Source organism: Pavona decussata, unplaced genomic scaffold (assembly GCF_977016875.1).
Source record: "Pavona decussata unplaced genomic scaffold, jaPavDecu1.1 SCAFFOLD_40, whole genome shotgun sequence".
Taxonomy (NCBI): Eukaryota; Metazoa; Cnidaria; class Anthozoa; order Scleractinia; family Agariciidae; genus Pavona; species Pavona decussata.
This window is the reverse complement of record NW_028145462.1, coordinates 1,556,701-1,578,056: the sequence shown is the minus strand read 5'-3', so window position 1 is coordinate 1,578,056 and position 21,356 is coordinate 1,556,701. Positions and strand designations below refer to the sequence as shown.

The window sequence follows — 21,356 nt, the reverse complement described above, 5'->3', positions numbered from 1 at the left end:
CAACTCAAGTTGGTAGTGTTGTCAGTGTTCATGGGATAGGTGGTATCATCGATAACCCCCCTACCCCAGACAAAGAGGGTCCTCTTCGAAAATACTTGTTATGACTTGGTTTCAGTCAGCAAGCTTATGCAAGAAACACTAATTCAAAAACCAGTGTTACAGGTCCTTAATATTTATTCAACTCGTTTTCGGAACTATTTATCGAGTTCGTTTCCGCACGTGCTTGAATAAAATCTAAAACCAAAGACATGGCTTGTAAACTACAAGTTAACACAAATGAAACTGAGGTTTTATTGAACTACACCTTGATCGCATGAGGTCCAAATTTTTGAGTCTGGAAAAATCTTCTCAAAGGTGAGAATTCAAATGAAAACTATGGAGAATAACTTTCCTGTGGTGCTATTTATTGTGCTGTGCAACATGAGAGAGTTATCTTAGTATGGGAATTCACTTTTCCCCAATTATTCTCCAGTCGTGTAAGTCCCCCCCCCCCCCCCCCCCACAACTCTAGACTGTGTAGTAATATTACATGACGAAGTATTATTAAACTATTAAAGCTTAAACATTCTCAAGCAGTGCATTTGTTCGTATAATGAAACAGTGCAACCATTGGGTCCTTGACGTTCAGCATTACTGCAAAACTTTTGAGATCATTCAAATGAACTGTTGGGCAGTAATTTCCTGTGGTGCCGTTTATTTTCCATGAAAGGTGGTTCTAAAGTTTGAGTCTGTGGAAAAACTAAATTGTGACCATTTAAATGAAAGGCGATTGAGCAGGGTGTGGTTCAGTATTATGCTGGGCAAGGTGGTTCTTACTTTTGAGTTTGTGGACCATACAAATGAAAGTTGTTGGGTAGTACTTCCCCATATGGTCCTGTTTATTACGCTATACAAAGTGCGCATGTGGATGAAACCCCAGGGTCCTGCCTTAACCTTTTGAGCCCTAACAATGATCGGTGATCAGGTCAAATTTCTCCCTGTAATACAGTCGAACCTCCCTTTGCGACCACCTCTCGTAAGCGACCACTTTTCCAAAATACCAAAAATTTCAATTCAAATCACTATAGATGGAACCTCTCGTAGGCGACCACCTCTCGTAGGCGACCACCTCTCGTAAGCGACCACTTTTGGAGATGATTTTTTAAAATTTTCAATTGTTTTTAACCTCCCGTAGGCGACCATATGTAAATTACCCGAAATTTAGACCCCCTGTGGTCTAACCTCTGGTAAGCGACTACATATCCTTGACATTATGGGTGGTCGCTTACGGGAGGTTCGACTGTATCAGTGCTTATTCAACCCCTGAGGTCACGAGAATAAGTTTATGATCACCCAAGGTGAATTTTCTTAATATTTTAATGACTTCTCAACAGTACTTTTATAAGAAAAGTATGGAGACAAGATAGGATAATTTGTCCTTTGAGGTTAGGGGTTAAGGATGGCCATTCCGGCAAATGAAAGCCAGTGATCGAGCAATGCTTTCCCGTGGGATTGTTTGTCTTTAATTTTAGGGTTTTTGTAATGGATCTGAATTTCCTTCTAATCGGTTTAAGCATTTTAAGCTTCAACCCACCCGGTCACGGGTCCACTAATCCCCGACCTTTAGACTATAATATAGACGTTTTTCTCACAAATGTCCATAGACACAAAGACCACAGTCAACTCCCTTTATTGCGGATACCCTCGAGACCGCGAGTTAGTGTCTTTAATAGCGAGAGTCTGTAATATCGGGAACGCACTGTCGCTATAAGGACACTAACTCGCGGTCCCGAGGGTGTCCGCAATAAAGGGAGTTGACTGTAGCAGGAATTTATTTCAGTCAAACGGTTGTAATTTATTCTGGCCGGGGATTTGGTTGCTGTCCGTATAATTGGGGTGTCCGTAATAGCGAGGTGTCCGCAAGGCGAGAGTTGCCGCAGTGTACTCTGAATCTTGAAGTGGGTGGCAGTGTAACAAAATTAGCTCACACAGGTTTAGAGCCGATAAGAATATAATAGTTTCCGAAATGTTGCTTCCTAGTAATGTAAAGGACTTCTTTGTCCTAGCATGGGGCTACCGAAAAGAAAAATCGGATTAAAATGTTAACTCAGCAATGTATATCCACTTTTTATTAAAAAAAACCCAAAAAGCTGGATCATTGTATATTGTCTAACTACATTCAAATCTTCGCTCAAATCAGAATTGCTTTAATTTTTTTTATTCCTTCTCCCTCTGTCTTCCTCTCGTTTTTTACTGTAGCTTTTGTACAATATATTTTTGTAAGCAAGGTAACTATTGTTTATTGCATTTGTGGTTTAGTTTATGCCTGTATGTTGCATGTTTTGTAACTAATGCAATTATTATATCGTCCTTCCTAGTAATCAGCTCGTATCGTAAATCCCAAGCTAGGGAGGGCGTGGACCTTATAAGTCCCTGGCTTCAAATCCAGGCTTCCCTGTGGCCAAACCTATTTTGTATGTGTAGTGTGTAATATTTAGTAATGTGTGACGAGACAAATAGAAATCTTTTGACTCAATTCCAGGGAATTGATTGGCTTAGCGGCCATAGTATATTTAACAATTATTGCACGAGCGCGCGTTAGATATGAGATGATAGATAGAGCCTTGCCAGCGAGCCGCGTAGCGCCGAGTTGGCTGTAATCATCTCATATTCAACGAGCGTGAGTGGAATAATATTGTTTTATTAAAAACAATCAAGTAATATTTCTAGATCTTGCTGATTTCGCTTTTGGAATTGTATTGTACAATGACCCAGTTTTTAATAAGTGCGATTATACCATGTCCGAGAAATAGCGACCATTAAATAGTCTTCCGGTTGTTCTTGCAAAGCGAAATCAGCAAGATCTAGAAATATTTCTTGATTGTTTTTAATAAAACCATTATACCACTCGCGCTTGTTGAATATGGGATGATTGTAGCCAATTTGGCGCTTAACTCGCCTCGTTGGTCGGAATAATTGTTAATTAACCATAGTGACTATTTTTTCCCCTCACAATATTACAACGCGATCAAACGTACAGGGCACCAGAATAAAGGAATTGATTACAAAAGATAAATTGACCGGATGTTTACACAAATTCTTCCTACTACTGAAATAAATCAATTCAGCTCAATACAAAAAACACACACTTTAAGAGGTCGTCTGGAAAATTCTTTATATGACAATCAAAATAGTTGTAATTTCAATAGTGCGTCAATTCTCAAGGTCACACAGGGAACGTACGTTTTGAGAAAAGCTTGATATAAATTTTCTGATATTCAGTCTATTTTCGATGTCATTTACACCTTGATTCGATTACCCGACTACTAAAAGTAAAGGCTTCTTCATGATGATGAATTTGTGGGACTGGATAGGGTGATCTTTTTCTCACTTGAAGAAAGTAAGGCCCAGAATTGGCTCCAAACTGTTAGATGACTGTGGATTTCATTTCTCGCTGTTTGATGACTGAGTTAGATTACGAACTTGATGAAGGACGAGATGCTGGCGCGGAGCGATAACAAGCCGTTGACATAGAAGGAAAATGAGCCACCACGACTGTATCGGCACTTAGATTGTCCTGCTTTCGACGCGTTTCACTGATTTGCGATATTCTTCTAGAATTTCATCAAGTGGGAAACCTTGTCGGAGAACGAGACTCAAACTGAAAATGTCAACAAATGCTTGGATCAGTGTTTGTTTGTTTGTTTGTTGTTGTTTTTAACTATTTCTTTGTTAAATCATTAAAATATTCTCATTAAAACGCAGAAGTGACGAGAGTCAGTCCTACAAACTAGAAAGAATTTATGACAGTCGGTTTTGGGAGAGAATACATGCAGATATCATGAGATCACACAATATTCACCGGATACAAGAGCTTGAATTATTCTGCTAAATTCACCATTAGGCCAACTTCGATTCAAACAAGAACCAGGGCGTCGGCTTGATATTTTTAAGTTAACGCGTAAAAGTAAAATATAACGTACTATGTGAAAATATGGTTCACCGGCATGAACTCGAACCCCGGTCTCCTACATTTAAAGCAGACTTGATAACCGCTCATTATAGCCGAACCCATAGCGGACTTGCCTTTGATATAACAGGTCATTACAGTGATCCTATGTGAAAACATGGCTGATTCACTTAGCATGAATATTCCCTGCTCTCTGTTTCATGTTAATATTTTAGTTCATTAGGCCGGGGAGGGAAACTTGTAAAATGGGACGCGTTGTTGTTGTTGTTGTTGTGTCTCCTTTGGTTTGGCGCAACGCTCAAACGAAAATCGAAAACACAGTATCCGTTTGCTTTGATTCCTGACGCAGGCTCTGTTTGCCGAGCTCCGTGATTGATTAAAAAAGTCTTGAGGCACTACTATAGTCTAATCAATCCGAGCAAACAAGCTAGTCTTTCAACCAATCGGGAGCACAGAACGAACGCACGTTTTCCAGCTCTTAGCACCGGGTGGTGCTTTTTGTTGTTGTTGTTTTTTTTTTCGCGCGCTTGGCACGACGGCCTAACTTAGGTGCTATAATGCATCATTGATTCCCGCGCGTCGCCTGTTGTATTGCCGTACTTAATTCCGCGTTGCGACAGCAGCTTCAATATCTTTGCTTCGAGTTCATTAGTTCGTTCCGTTTGTGTTCAGTGCTTGTGTAATGTTGGCTTGCAACACTTGAAGCAAACTCAGAACAATAGACCCAGGCTTCTCCAAAAAAGCGGCAACAGATTTGAATGAGTTAAAATTAAACTGAATGAAAAACTGATACCAGCACTGGAAAGAGCACCTTTACTTTAGTACCCTTGCAAAGTTTCAGCATATTAGGTGTTATATCAGCTTAGGAAACGTAAGATGAAATTTGACAAATTTACAGACGTTTGTATGACTGGGGGTATACGTCATACACCCACTCATACAAACGTCTGTAAATTTGTCATTTTTCAACTTACATTTTCTCAGCTGATATTACACCTGATATGCTGAAACTTTGCAGGGTTACTAAAGTAAAAGTGCTCTTTCTAGTGCTGGTATACGTTTTTAATTTAAACTTATTTGAATTTTCGGCCGCCATTTTGGAGAAGGGAATGCGACGGGGAAAACCGAACAAACTCGACTCTTGATCAATTCCCGGTTGTTCAAAGAGTGGATAACTTTATCCAGCTGATAAATTACTATCAAGCGGATAAAATGTCTGAACAGTCGTATTAGTTGGAGTACATTTTGTCCACTGGACAGCGATTTATCCGAATAGCCAGGAACAGATCCGTCAATGCCATTGGATCAAAAGAGCAGGCCCGCCGGGGGCAATGTATGCATAATTTGACAGATATTTTTCTGGACCCTTCACAGGTTTTAGTTACCTTGTTAGCCAATTCCAAAGTGGACCTTTGCTGACAAATCTTCTCAGTAAGCTTCCCATTCAAACGGCTTGCAGACAGTTGCACCGAGTACTGCTCAGTAGCTTTCACATGAATTGATCGACATGATCGTTTAGGATATTCGACTAAAAACTTTAGACCGCTGTGTTGCATAGTAAGCAGCGATGCCACGAAATAGCTACAATCTTGAACAGAATTCAAAAAAAAAAGAAATTGGACCTCCCCACCCCCCCCCAAAAAAAATCAATGCTAAATTCGCGCGAAAAGCAAACGCGCCACTTTTCCATCATTGAAATGGGGAGAAAGGATTGTCTTCATTTTTCATTGCAATTGTCCAAGATTGGTAATAATTCAGTTGGTAGACCACTGTACAGGTATCGCAGAAGTCATCATGGATTCGAATCCTGTCCATTAGCAGCCACACAATTACGATCGATGGTTCTCGATCACTCATTTACTCTTTCATCTGCAGCTCACTTACATGTATTATATATATTTCACTTCCAGTATCCCGCTTTGCAGCTTATTTAATGGTCGTTCTTTAGGACGCATCTCCATTCTTTAAGTCAGAATAACAAGACATACCCTGTGATCAGCCTCTGTCTTCATCTATCATGTCTTCAAGTTTTTTGGCCTATCCAGTTTGAAGGCTAAGAAGGACTAAAAAGCGCAATTCTGTTAATTAAATAAATAAATAAATAAATAAATAAATAAATAAATAAATAAAGTAACCCTCTCTTGATATTTGAGAGATTTAGAATACGTTTACAGTTAACGGCAGAAATGACCACGTGACCATGTTACCCAATATTTGCCGGTCGCTGTTTTCAAGTTCTCAGTAAAATTGAGTGTTTTGCGTCAACATCAAAGGCCAGAATTACTTTGTACTATCGATTCTCATCTATGTATTAATTTTTCCAAGAAAACATAAACGCGAATCTCACCTTTGAGGTTTGCCGTGAACGTGATTGTAAACTGATTTCTCTGTTGTCAAAACCAAGCTAAACAGACATCAAAAGTGTATTTTTTTTCGTTTTTCTCTTAATTTTTTCAAGAAAAATCAACTAGCGCGACAACGGCCGGATTCAGCCAGCCTGTTCATTCATCTGAATACTTCAAAGGCATATCGGTCCCTATCATCTGTGCCGGAGAATTGTTCAGTACACTGAAACCAAAAAATTACAAAACTGACTTGGCCACAACTGAGAATATCCTCTGAATTTGACCTCTGTACTGTTTGACCCTTCTATTGTCGTCGAAAAGAAAACAATAGTCGCCCTTGAAATTCATTACATTGTCAAGAACGGGGAAGATAAGAGAATACGTGAATAAAACCATTAACTTAGAAATCATGACTCTTTTGATGTAGCACCAAAAAGTCGTAAACTAAAGTGATATTGCATATTAACGTCGGTTTAGAATGATTACTGTATATTAAGCTTGGAAGGGCGGGCAAAGTGGTATAGTGACGTAAGCAGCAAAAGGTTTTCGCGTTCTACAGCGGGTTAAAAGCATAATTTCAGCGGAGAAAACTTATATATTGAAAGGGACAATATTGGACAATATTTGCAACTGAAATATTTGACATTTTCCGGTAATGCGGATGTACGTCGAGGTCCCGTAAGCCACTTTAAAAAAGTTACCGAGATGCCCCTAGTCAGCAAATTGTCTTTTAAGTTTTATTTCCTCGCATATTAAACCACGTCAACTGGCAAGTTTCGGTGAATTTCTGAGCTGAAATAGCAGCAAGTTTTTTGTTTTCTTGACAAAACTTCCTGCTTTGGCCGACTGACAAGCACAAATTGCCGATTCTTTTACACTTTTTTTAATAACAAGCCACGATGCACAAGGAATAGTTAAGGAAATCATTGCCTTTGTCAATGTTTGATAGTTTTGTTTTGTTTTTTCTTTTTGTTCCATTTTTTTTTTTTTCATTACGCGTTAGCAGTGATTAAAAATCATATATTCACGAGAGCTGTTCTTGCATGATACAACTGGTATTCGTCAAATAAATGTCACTTCTGTCCGCTTAAAATAATCCTGTTATCTATTTCACAGCGTGTCAATAACGCGAAACACGCAAACTGGCTGGGTGCGGTAAAAATAGATTTTTAATTTGCCTTAACAGCCCTCCTTCCACAACCTCGAAAGTTAACAAAAGAATTTTAACGACCTTATTGCCCGAGTGCAAGTTTGCGTGAAATATTTGCGGTAAACATTAAAAGCACTCTCTTGAAAGATTCTGTATGCGTGCAATATCGCAGTGAACATGTGTCATGTATCCAACACAGGAATTATGGACCAGTAGGAAATAATTTCACGTGTCAAAACGTGTCTTTGATCAAATATTTACCGTTGATTTTTTGGATTGCTGATAGGTATTTACATTGCTGTCTTTTATTGATGCGACATATTATAAATTATTTATATTGAGAACTCATTGTTTGTGCGTAAACAAAATGAGTAGCGTTTGACAGATCGGGGCCTCAGTACAAGCGATTGAGGTCTCGGAACAGGGCAACGGCAAGATGTCGTAACTGCGTGGAGAGATGCCATTTACGGTGGAAGTTTTACATATGGAATAATGGGGAATACACAAGGAAGAAGTCCAGAAGGTAAGCAAGCCTTTAAATTTTGGTTTAAGACGACAAGCGCTTTAAAATACTTGAAATTCAAGTGTGACACTGAGTTGTGAAGGGAGATTTTGCATGACAATACTGCGAACGATCGACAGCACCGCGAAATGCTAAACACCTCGGGCAAATATTTTAGACTTTTTGCGGCCGCAAGCGAAATTTCCTCGGACCATTTCGACAATAAAAGCATCTATTAAACGTATTAACTTTATGTTAAGGCTTTTTATAACACTTCGTTTGAAATCCCAGTTGAATAACTCGTCAACCGCCTTTGTTGTAATAGTTCTCGCGGCGTCACACAGAATTCTGGTCTGCATCACTCAGTTTTGCCTTCGTTAGCCTTAAATCGAAGTTAACAGAAATCAAAAATGACATATTATTCGAGTTCTTACGAGTTAAAACCGTGTGTACACAATGTGTTAGCTTTACTCGTAAGGGTAAACCTATTCACGAAGCATTTGTTTGAACAAGATGGAGGCTTACTATTTCTACACGCTTAGAGGATTTCAGCAAATTCATTACATTCTTTTCTGTCACTTTGGTTTTCGCTTCGTTATTTCAGCACTAAACACCAAGAAAGTTTTTGAAATGGTAATTATTTGCTTCCGAGAAGAAAAGTTCCGCCATTTGCCGCTTGTTGCATCGATTATCCTTGTCTTTTTGAAAGATCGAGCTCGCCTTTCATGCTTCGAGAATTCGAACGTACTTATATAATTATATGGTCAATATTTTGTAACCATTAATGTATTCTTTCGAGTTATTTATCCAAGCATTGCATTAGTGAAATTTTTCAAGTAACTGTAGTTTCATCTCCCTTTAATTTTTCGCTGGAACGTTAGCCTCGGACAAGGAGATAAATTGCTCGTAAGAAAGCTATCACCTTGCAACTGCAAACCATACTACATGTAAGGCTTATAGCGACAATGTCAAATTTCATCTGTTATCGCGAAAGTGACACAAAAATTACATGTGTTTCAGCCGCATAATACACCTTACAATGCTGACAGATATACCTGTAAAGTCAACTAAACTCTCGGGCATTTTTAATTATTTCTATTGCTGCGTAGCCATTTAGACTTTCAAATCTGTTTGTTTACAACCGGGGTGGCCAGCGCATGTCTGCATCAGATCGATCGGTTACAATTTGATTCTAACAGATTGCTGCCAGCTCATGTAGCGATAAAATAGCTGTCAATTCCTTGCGATTTATTAAATTTCTTGTTTTGAGCTTTCATATGATTAAATGCCGGGAAATTTGACTCGCGCTTCCGAAAATGTAAACCCGTGGTTGTACAATGTGCAAGGTGTTCAAATCTGATACATTGCTGTTTATAGCGTTGATATTGAAGTTTTTTCGCCGCAGTGCAAATTTATCGCCTGGTCACCTCACATTTGAAATATTTTTTCTTCAAGAAAACTTTTGGCAGCAAGATTTAGTCGTGTGTCCATTTTGGCCTTTTTTAATTTGCCGGAGTTTGTTCATAATGAATGCAAAATATATTATTTATAAACTACTGTTAAAGGCTATTTATAAAATGTAACATCAACAGGCGCAATATTACATGTACATCAGAAAAGTGAATCCAATATATTTGTGACAATCCAGATTTATATTTGACAGTTTCTTAATGTAAATATTTGAAGATGTGTAAAAGTTGCAAGTTTTATTTGTCAAATGAATATTATCTGCAGTGAGTAACATGAACATGTATGACCAAGTTTCTGCAGTTTAAAGTGGTTCGGGTTACATATCAGAGGTACATCTGCATTGTTAACTTGGCCATCATCACAAGTTTATCCTTTAAGGTTCTTTTACAATTTAGCAGCAACAAATATGCTGTATCTGCAAAGAGCTGAGAAATGGTGGTACACTGTAACAAAAAACTGGCCATGTCTATTTGTTTTATTTTTTATTATTTTACTTTGTATTTTATGTCTTACAAAATCCGAAATTAGATTGGCAACTATGTCTGGATCAACACCAATGATTGTCACCTTGCAGCTGTTTAACGAAGATCCACCTTGACCCTTTTTTTGTTATGAAATACATGTGAAAATGTTGAGAAAAAGGTTGTTGTTCATTTGTACACATTATCATAGGATGAAGCAGCATGCACTAGGTCATATGTCTTTTCAAGAAAAATGAGAATTATTTTACAAGCTCTGCAAGAGCTTGTTGTAAGCTAACTTTTTTTTTTCACCCAATCACCTCAAGCCCACAATTGGGCCTCATAGGCATTTTGCTGAAAACTCAATACACAATCGATTCATCGTTCAGTGTCAAGTTTTTGCAGGGAAAGAATTAACTTTCTTTCAGTTCGGGCAAGTGTAATGTGCATTTTTTGTCCAGACCAGAAATCAACTTGTCAGAGAGAAAAACAAATTAAAACCAAAAATAATACATGGGTATATTAAAATTAATAACTCACTGTTCACAAAATTATACCGTTTATTGTTCTTCTTCAGGTATAACAGCTATTTATTTTTAGGGAAGGATAGTTTCCCAAGTTCTGTTTTATCAATGATGTAATGTTCATCAGACGTCTATAGAATCAGCTGAATTAATGCATAGGAGAGCTTAAGGCCTAAATATTTTAACCCTAGCTGGTGTTTTGCCTTAAATACCTTGTGTGAAGCAATGTTAAAAATATACCCCTGCTGACCATGGAATGGTTTTTCAAAGTTTATTAAGCTCAGTGCTGTTAACAAAGTTAAAAATTTATGCATAGATGGACTGTCACATAGATGTTCAAAGCAGAGAAGGAACTTTGAATTAGGCATGCTTTAATTAACACATATAAATCACATGATTTGTTTCACCGGCATTATTTTATGTGAAAACGCTTAGCTAATGTTTTTCAAGTTCTCTCATTTTTGTTTCCAAAATACGCTAGAATAGATCACGGGTTGTTCCTTTCAAGAACTGAGTTGTTTTCTCTCCTCTCGTTGTTCTAGAATTATTTTGTAGCAAAGTTAAGGTCTTATTTCACCATTTTTAACAAAAAAGGTCAAAAACCCCCATGATAGTTCCCCTTTAATAACTTTGAAATTGAAAAAACAATTACTTCTATGTGGGAGGTCATGCTTTTTGCTGTAATCTAATTATCACCTGTAGATTTTTTAATATGGAAACCTAGATTAAATGGTTATTTTTATCTAACAAGCTGTGAGTAAATAACAAGCAGTATATTAAATACTTCACAACAACAGAAAATACAGGAACTCTATTGTGTAACATAAGTTAGCTGTTTGCTTGATTTTAATAAGAAATTAATCTTTCACAGTCAGGGCAATACAACACTACGTAATTTATTTCCAAATACTTGACCCATTGATGAAAGTTATTTAAACTCAAAGAACTCTAAAAGATTGTTTTCATTTACTTGAAAAAGAAGTGTCCAAAATGTCAAGTCTTGACAATTCATTTAGGAGTTTTTCAGGCTTCTCTTTTCTCCCAACTTTTCATTTCTCCTATGTGGAGTTGTTCTGTAATAATTATTGTGACAGGCCAGTGTTAAAGAATTAATTTGCATGTCCATTCACCATTTAAATTTCAAAACTTGTCATCTCTAAATTTCAGACCTGCACATGTAGTTAGAAATTGCCCCTGTCAGAATTTTGTTTAGATTTAAAAAATACCAGGATTATAGGCAGGACCACTTTTACGTGGCCATGCAAATTCTGTTGACTAACTGTACATGTGATGTGTTTGGAAATATAATTATTAACAAGACTATGGAGCAATAACCAACATACATTATAATACAGCATACAGTACCATTTAAAAGTAAGTTGACAGTCTCGAGTCTTGAACCTCGACTCCTTCCTTGATACATGTACTTGAAACTTTTGAGTATCGAGGATTGAGTCTCAGTAATTGAGAATCGAGTCAAAGATCGAGTCTCAGTACTCATGAATTGAATCGAGGATCGAGTCTCAGTAATCGAGGATCGAGTCAGTTATTGAGAATCAAGTTGAGGATCGAGTCTTGCAAGGCTGAGAAAGTAAAGAGATTGTCTCTTGACTGATTCTTCGATAAACTTAACATGCAAAACAATTACAGTACCGCTCAAAAGTAAGTTACCACCCTCTCGCGAGACGCGATTCTCGTCTCGCGATACGAGATTCTCGTCTCGCGATACGAGATTCTCGTCTCGCGATACGAGACTCTCGTCTCGAGAGACGAGAAACTCGTCTCGCGAGAGGGTGAAAAAACTGTAAGTACATTTACTTAGGCTTGACTTTTCTCGCAAGAGTTTCGCGAGAATATCAAGTTGAGTGTCGGTGTTGTTGATACGGCAGGACGCTCTTGTCACGCAGCAAGCTGAATTATGGAGTTCGGTCGCAAGCTTATCGATCGTGAACCAGGTTGCAAACAAAATCGAGCTTGCTTTGTTAAGCGACTTGATCCAGGACTTAATGTGTTTGTATATACACTGTACTTAGTGATTTATTACAGAGCGTTTCAACGATGTAAGCGAACGACGGCTGCAAAGATAAGCGAACTGATCAATCTGTCATTGCGCATTTATTCGGAGGTGGCAAGTTGGGTTATCGGAGCTAATAAATTTGCAGAACCTAATAAAGCGTCTTCGTGTAGAAGAGATTGTAAATGCTGTGTATGTTATTATATCTTTTATTCTCTCAGGGATTTAGAAAAAAAAAACAAACCCACAAACACATACACTTTATAGAGCTGGTGATGACCAGTTAGACTGTTGCGGCCTCTGTTGTACGTGCGCTAGAGATTATTTGCGTATTACATAGGCGTGAAACAAATAAGACTTATACGAAAACTTACATGTGATTTGCATTTAAAAAACCTATCTGTTACTTTTCAATAATGGGTTGTGGCCAAGGGTTGTGGCTAAAATGTAAGTGTCAATCGAGCGACGACTTTGCGGGTTATTGCTAATCGTTAATAGGGATAAGTTTATAACATAAACATAAAAGGCAATCAACATAACAAATCTTCGGAAAAAAAGCTTCTTTCCCCGAGGGCAAATGTTGTAATAAATATCTCCAAAGCCGCTTTGTCTTAGAAAAAATGTTCCTCGGTTGGCTTCGCTAAATCATGCGACCTGTAGCAAACTACGCTATCGATAAACAACACACCTCTCCTTTAGCCAGCGAACGCAGACGTATTTCCGTAAGCGCGGCGCGGTAACCTTTGACATCTTGGCGTTGTCGATATGCAAATTCGGTGCACGATAAACTGAAATCAATTCTGAACTAAAACTACGCATTTTACGCTAGCTCTTCAACAACGTTTCTGTTTTCGATTTTCTTTATACACAACTTTGTTTTTTCTTAGCAGAAAAAGCCTTTGCAACCGCAAAGAAGTTCGATTCAATAGCGGTTTGCGAAGCACGATACATGTACATGTATGCAAATTCGAACCGCAGTGAAATTGAAAAACATTTTAAGTGTCAGGGTTATTATTTCAAAAAACTGTTTAATAGATACAGGCACAGAACTTGACTTTAATAAGGCTGGGATTTCTTTATGTAGGAATTGTGTGTGCGGGAAAGTTTCAATTGCAAATTGATAGGTCGGCGAGCAACCTTCGAAGTGACGGAAGAAATAAATCATCTCTTACACTGTGCGCGAATCGAAACCTTTGAAGTGAATGAAGACAAAATTGTCTCGAATCATATAAGCTCTGATAATGCGAACTTACTTGTCGACGTAATCAACCACCGTTGGCACAGGCCGTTTTAAAAACGGCATACAGTGTAAATAAAAGCAACACAAGACAAGTGCGCGAGAAATTCAGTCATAAGTTCTTCTCGCGAGAAACTCGGTAATATTCCAAAATTTCCGCTTCAGTGATTCTCGCGAGACGAGACTCTCGTATCGCGAGACGAGGCTCTCGTCTCTCGATACGAGATTCTCGTCTCGCGATACGAGATTCTCGTCTCGCGAGAAACGAGACGAGACTGGTAACTTACTTTTGAGCGGTACTGTAAACTCCACTCACACTGTTCCTTCTGATAAGCAAAGCAATGTGTAGATGGAAGTGTGCGTTCTTTTCGTGGTTTCCAATCAACAAAACATTGCAACTCAAAACAGAGCTTTCCCAGGGTTTTTTCGAAGAGCTAAAAATGCCACAAGTTGGGTACAAGTGAGGCATGCAGCTCCCATAAAGATCAAATAACAGATAGCAAGCTTCCATAACATTTTTTTTCCAAGAACCGCTGTAAATTTTGTTCCTTGCCTCTTGTTTGTTGTCGGTGGTTCGGAGAGACCATTCTTGTTCCTTTTGAAGTTAACATTTTGCAGACAAATTCATTCTGTGGTGCCTGATCTGTTTTGTTGGCCTTTTCAGTTTCTGCACTTGTGGAGCAACCAGCCTCTCTAATTGTTCATTCCTCGAGGAAAAAAAAAAGTGTTTTCTCCAAACTGTGAATAATCAGGAATGTTTTGGTTCAGCGATTCCGACATGTATCGAATATTGTGGGTCGATTTGACTTTTGAGTGAATCAAGTCTCAATGCTCCACTCAATGCTCGATTCTCGCGAGGATTGAGTCGAGACTGTCAACTTACATTTGAGCAGTACTGTAGCTAGTCCATATTCCTAGGTACAGTTGTATACACATTCAATTCCTATACAATACAGGAGGTTAATTTTGTCTTCTTTTAAAGTGAAACATGTTGTCACCAAACCACTGTCAGATTTAAAAAACAAAAGATTTGCTGCCCATTTCTTGGTCTTTCCCATACCTATCGCAATATTATTTGTCACCATTTCTTTAATTTCTTCCCTGTCATTTAACAATGCCTTGTTCTTTGTCTGAATTTCTCCCTAGTAGAGCTTCGTTGGAACATTGCTAGGGTTTTGTGAGGTTTTAATAGCAAAAGCTCATTGGTTTCGCATTGATTGTGTATGCTTAAGTTTAACTGGGCACATGGAATTATTCTCATACAGGCTCGTATTTTCTTTTTATCAGGAAAAGACAAAATAAGAAAGGGGAAATCTCCTAAAACCCACGATAGCAAGCAGTTCTCCCCAACGCTTGGGCGCAGTGGAGTCACACATCGTAATGGTCCAGTTGTGAAAAGTAGCAATCACAGGGAAAGTTCAATTCATTTGCCTCTGAAGGAATATGAAGTTCCTGATTTCTTGAAAGACACCCAGCAACAGAAGCGTCAAGAAAACTCCTCTCCTGTTGTGACACGGAATCTAAAGGATCCAGATTTTTCTACGAGGGATAGTCCAGGATTGATGATACCAAGGGAGGAGCTAGCAGTACCAGAATTTCTCAGAGGTGGTGAGGATAGACAAGGAAACGACAGGCTACGGCATGGAACAAACTCCACAACAGGAAATCATAAGTCTGGGGGTGCGCAAGTAAATGCTAGGGGAGAACATAGAGGAAGAGCTGAGAGAGGAGACAGACAAAGGCCGTCCAAGTCTTCCAATGATAAGACTGTGAAAATCGACAGTAATGGTGTAAGAGATTACAGCAAAATGAATGGCGAACAAAGACCACGCGAGCATTCAAGAGATCGCAAACAGGACCAGGAGATCAGAGGGATACGAAAACAACAGCAGAACAGTCAAGCGATTGAATTTCAAAAGAAGCTCCGTAGGGCTTCAACTGATTTAACTGAGAAACTAGCTCAGCCTGGAAAAGATAATCCCAGGAAGTCGTCAAAAACAAGCTCTGATACTGACAGTGATTTCAAAGTGCGTCACCGGATTGCATTTGCAGATACGGGAGAGGAGGTTGGAACTTACGATGAATTTTCTTTGAAGAGAAAGTACAAAAAAGGAACTGGAAGTAAAGTTAAAAATAGGGGACAAAATGGTGTCAGCATGGATGTGATTGATAGAGTTGGGCCATCAGGTAGATCCCAGTTGGAACCTGGTGGGCACCGCAAGACAAATAACTGGCCGACAGATACCGATAGCGTCCAGAGTTCATCTTCACAGTCATTCACTGAACCTATTTCCACCATGTCCTCTGAGAAAGATAAATTTAGTGTTTCTGTCAGAGATCATGGTGACCTTGCTTTGAGAGGCATTACTCCTAACGGAATTCTTTCCTCTGTTGGCAAATTGCAGTTATCTGATACATCTAATGGTCACGCTGAAGATGATGTGGATTTGCCTCCTTTCACGCAGAGAAGCAGTAACCTGAGCGCTAGTATTGGTTACAATGAAAGTTCGCCGGAGGACGAAGCTCGTAAAATTAAAAGAAAAGACTCGCTTCAAGCTCAACTGCGCAGCAGAATTACAAAGTTAGAGAAAACAAAGCCAGCTTATCCAAGAGGAAGGTATGATAGTGATTCAACCACTGTTAGTGATCACAGTGCATTTGAAGAAGTCCTTCCTTACCACTCACGGAGAAAGTCTGCTGTTGGACTTAATTCTTTGAATGATCTTCCAGAGGATATTTTGATCTTTATTCTTTCTTATTTATCGACAAGAGACCTTTGCAGAGTATCAGGCGTCTGTCAAAAGTGGCAGACTCTCTGTTGGGATCCAGTGCTTTGGACAAACATTAACATCACCAATTACCAAGACAGTGATATCAACAAAGTACTGCGCAACATCTTGGCAAAGTTAGCAATGGACACGCAGGGTTACTGCATCACTGTGCATGCAGTCAAATTAACTGGCTGCGAACTACTGTCTGACAAAGGCTTGGGCTTCATAGCCCGGTTCTGTATAGACCTTGAAGACCTTGATGTGTCTGGCTGTTGTTGCATCACCAGCAAAGGACTACATGACATTTTGCTTAATTGTCATTCCCTCACGCATCTTGATACCAGTGGATGTACTTGTGTCAACAGTTTATCAGCACCAGTAGCAAACGGATTTGGCATGGGACATCACGGTTCGTTCCTACAGTTGCGGCACTTAGATTTGAGTGATTGTGTAGCCTTTGACGACTTGGGACTAAGAGTTGTGGGTCTCAGCTGCGGATTGCTTGAGAGCCTGTACCTACGCAGATGCAATCGTGTGACAGACGTTGGCATTAAGCATGTTGCACAGCACTGTTCTCACTTGAAAGAGCTAAGTGTCAGTGATTGTTACAAGGTGAGGGATTTTAGCTTGAAGGAGATTGCTAAGAATTCTGCAAACCTAAAATATCTGAGTGTAGCAAAGTGTCCAGTGACAGACACTGGAATGAAATACATTGGAAAGCACTGTGTGAAGTTAAAGTACTTGAACATCAGAGGATGCGAAGCTGTGTCAGATGTTGGCATCACTCACATTGTTCAAAACTGTTTCAAACTGAGATCCCTTGATGCGGGAAAGTGTGACATCACGGATAACGGTATGCACATTATCGGAATTCACTGCCCTCAGCTAAAGAAACTCAGTGTGCGTGGATGTGAGCGCGTGACGGACATGGGAGTCAAGACCATTGCTGCACAGTGCTGTAGTGTCCAGTACTTGAATGTGCAGGAATGTAACCTTAGTTATGAGACTTTCATGTATATAAGGGAGCATTGTAAAAACTGTGTTATAGAGCACACATGCCCTGCATTTTTCTAAGGTGGTAGGTATTGTAATACACTGTATTTTCTGCACTTATAATATTATTGGCCACATCTAAGACCTTAATCGCTTATGCAAAAGTGACTAACATTTTAATATTCTTTAGCCTCACTAGCCTTGGTGAAATATTCTTTTGATTTTTGATCTCAAGAATGAGGTTAGTAAGGTTAATTTGAAAGGAAACAGAAGAATGCTGCAGTGCGACGCACCTTACCGTGGCCACCCAACAATTTTTTTTACAAGTTAGCCAATCAGGATACGCAAATTTGATTAACGGTCATGCCTCCTTGCAAAGTCCAACAGGCAAGTGACCCAACAACGAATTATTGAAAACATGTCGTTTTGTATTTTATGAACAAGGAGGAAGATATCCTGATTGGCTAACTTGTAAAAAAAATTTGTTGGGTGGTCACAGTAAGGTGCTTTGCACTGTAAAATGTTTGAAAATGTCATCCATTTTTGCGTAAGGTCTAAACCAGCTTCTTATCAGTTTATCAGTAAAGGACAGTGCCTACTGTTGTTACTGTGCCTACTTTCTTTCTACACATCTCAGGATGGTTGGAGAAATTCAGATTTCTTACGGTTGGCACCTATTACATGTAATGCAAAGATATTTTTGCCCAGTTTAAGACAGTAAAAAAGGCAGATCTTAGCAAGGATAGACTGTTCACAGTCCCTCTATTTTTCCGTGGGATTCTCGAGACTGGTACGCTTCGATGTTGCTGCCACCATCTTGGTTTGTAAAAGCGAGCGCGATCTGGGGAGAGCATCTAAACTACAAAGGGCAGCAGGCGTGGGGTTTAGTTGAGTGGGGGAGGCCGCTCCCCTCCCCTTGGTAGTTTAGATACTCTCCCCAGATCGCGTTCGCTTTTACAAACCAAGATGGTGGCAGCAACATCGAAGCGTACCAGTCTCGAGAATCCCACAGAAAATAGGGGGACTGTGAACAGTCTATAGGAAGGACTTTTGGAATGCAAATAAAAAATTGAGTGTACATAACCACCCATTTTTCAGAGATAATTACACTTCAGTTTGGAAAAGAAAAGTACCATACATTGTTAGGTATTTTATGTATGTCAAAGCTTTTTAGAATTATTGTTGCTTATTATTACATGTTCGCTGAATCTCAAAAAATGGGTGGCTACCATCAATAATTTTCTTTGTGGATTCCAATAGCCCTCGCTAAGATCTGCTTTTCCTGTATAGTCATAAACTGCACAAAAAAAGCTCTGTATTAGGAGGCAGTAATAGAGTTCTAAAGTGTGACGTCACAAATATTTGAATTTTTTATAATTGTGGGATTTGTTAGTTTATTATTTTGGAAAGAGCATAACGAAAAATGCCTACTTGCCAAAAATTAGCATCTTACTGCAATTTTGGGGCGAGATATTAGCTATGTTATGCCCTGGTGACTCCATACAAATAGGTCACCAGGGCATAACAGACGTAATATCTCGCCCCCAAATTGCAATAAGATGCTGGTTTTTGGCAAGTAGGCGTTTTTCGTCATGCTCTTTCCAAAATAATATACAAACAAAATCCCATAATTTCATAAATTTAGTTTTTGTGACGTCATCACTTTAGAACTCACATTTTGACTAAGGGCCCGTTTAGTGTGTGAAAGCACATCTGTATGCCAATCTAACCACAGCTGCAGCAAAAGTTAAATGCAAGCTAAACATTTTATGCTAGGCATTTTTTGGTTCAAGCTTGTTGCATGGACAAGTTGCTTAAAATGTTGCCAGTGTAACACCATGTTGGAGGATAACAGTTTATGGTATAAATGTCCTCAGTTGAAAATAATATTATATTCAGCAGAAATCTATATTTGCCAGTGTTCATGTTTAGAACGGTGGAAAGAACTAACGTGCATGCACTTTTATACTAATTCTAGTTTGCTTTTGTTCAGAAATGGAGTTATATTATTGTCAATATTTAATTATTAGTTAAGACTATTGTATAGTTTGTAGTTTATCCTCTGTAAATACGTGTATTTTGAGGTTCATTTATTGTACAAGTTAAAATGGACCTTGACAGAAGGAAAATATGATAGGTTAGCTTCCCAACAAGAAGTTCTCTGGAAAAGTCATATGGAATGCTATGCAATGACAACAAGCACAAAGAACGTCTCTACGTAAGCTAAAACTAAATTAGTTTCGGTTAATACAATGTTCTTCTGTTACGTTCAGATTTATATTCTTTCAGGCTAACTTTACTTTTTCTCTGTTGACTGTTGTTGCTATTTCCTAATTTTGGGTCAGTTGATCAGATATTTGAGAAGGTTGGGTAATTTACATCTGAAACAAAGGAAAATACAAATCAACCTGGGTTAAGATCATTTAACCTGAGATACATTTTAACCTACAACATAGTTACCATAGAACCAAATGACAGGCAAGGTGTATTGTGCAAAAAAATTGATGTCATACAGTTCATTAAGGATTTTTTAATACTCTACTGTAGCTGAAGGTGGTGTCTTCACTTCCCTATTTAAGCTTTCATTCAAATGCAGCAAGAATATACATTAGTTTCAGGTTTGGTTCGGTCAAACAACAGCAAACAGAGAAAAAAAGAGGGTTTGGTCTAATTGTAATTATGAATGTGAGATTATAAGAAAATTCCCAGGTTTTGAACAATGCTAATTTTGTCCGATTTCTGGGATTGTTGTCATATATACTAATAATAATTAATAATGTCATATGTACTATAATAATTAATAATTATTTTTTGGTGAGAATGATTCAATTTATTTAGAAAAAAACAAAGTAAATTATATTTCACAAATAAACTGACTGCATCACAGGTTATACTTCTCTTTAAAATCAGATGAATAATAGTTTTAATTGACTGTCTTAATATAAGAATTATTAAACATTGATCCCCTGGGGAAAATCAGTCAAATGTGCCATCTCCCATTTGCACCTAAGAAAGTGTTCTATAAAGTAATGCATTTTTTTATCCATTTTGGTGTGAAAAGCCGAATAACCATCCAAACTTTTAAGGAGTGTCTCACTCCCCCCCCCCCCTCCCTTCCCAACCAGGTTACCGGACACCATATTAGAATAGTTTCAAACAGTTGGTGTAGTCACAATAATAGGGAGCTTTTCAACTGAATGTTAGAAAACGAAGATGCAGGAAAACGATTGGTTTTGGTTTAACATTGGTTGAAATTTTTGTCTCTCTCTATGGGCAATTGCAATCCTGAAATTTGCTACTCTGCAGAATAGGCACCTTGCAAAACTACCTAAGAGGCTGAGACAATCCCTATGAGCTTCACTTCTACATGGTTAATATCCCCTGCAGCTAGTCTGCTACTGTGTTACCACCAGACTGACCATGACAAATAATAAATAGTTTCAGCACTTTAAAAACGCAGACTTAGTTGTTGATAAAGAGAAAAATGTTTCTACAGAATCCGATGTCTCCTGTCACCAGCTTCCATCCTCACCCCCCCCCCCCCCCCTAACGTTTGCACCCCATTAAATTCACGCCATTTTCAATAATGTAGGAGACTCTCTAGGGGTTTTGTGTCTACTTAGAATTACTACAATAGCGACGTTTTTTTCATTTCTGGGAAGGAATTCAGACAACTTCTGTTGTTAGGTTCTTTAAATTTTAAACCCTGGGGGTGTGGAGAACTGAGCGACCTCAGAATTTTTTTTTAGACTCGCCAAAGGTCTCAATTTTGAAAAGCGCTTCAATAAAACATGGATGGGAACGTAACAATCAATAACAATTACCTTTTCAGATGATTTCCTTGATGTAAAATGGACAATTTGTAAATCTTTTTATGGTCCACGACTTCCAAACCTGAAGAAATTTCTGCCGGAAACGGGCTCGTTTTATTGCACAGCGG

At 38.6% G+C, this 21,356-nt stretch overlaps 1 protein-coding gene and 2 long non-coding RNA genes across 3 annotated transcripts; 1 reads left to right on the top strand and 2 right to left on the bottom strand.

Moving 5' to 3' along the window:
- Positions 1–1,837: 1,837 nt before the first annotated feature.
- Positions 1,838–21,348, bottom strand: LOC146483118 (uncharacterized). The gene is made up of 3 exons (XR_014863912.1): positions 21,241–21,348; positions 5,938–6,027; positions 1,838–3,640 (listed from the first exon to the last, which is right to left on the bottom strand). It is a non-coding gene; the product is annotated as an uncharacterized LOC146483118 (long non-coding RNA).
- On the top strand, positions 7,457–19,780 carry LOC146483119 (uncharacterized). Its single transcript, XM_085106292.1, has 2 exons — positions 7,457–7,967; positions 14,940–19,780. The coding sequence occupies exons 1-2, from the start codon at positions 7,937–7,939 to the stop codon at positions 17,495–17,497; spliced, it is 2,589 nt and encodes an 862-aa protein (XP_084962418.1). The 5' UTR covers positions 7,457–7,936; the 3' UTR covers positions 17,498–19,780.
- On the bottom strand, positions 11,230–14,923 carry LOC146483120 (uncharacterized). The gene is made up of 2 exons (XR_014863910.1): positions 13,965–14,923; positions 11,230–12,056 (listed from the first exon to the last, which is right to left on the bottom strand). It is a non-coding gene; the product is annotated as an uncharacterized LOC146483120 (long non-coding RNA).
- Positions 21,349–21,356: the final 8 nt, after the last annotated feature.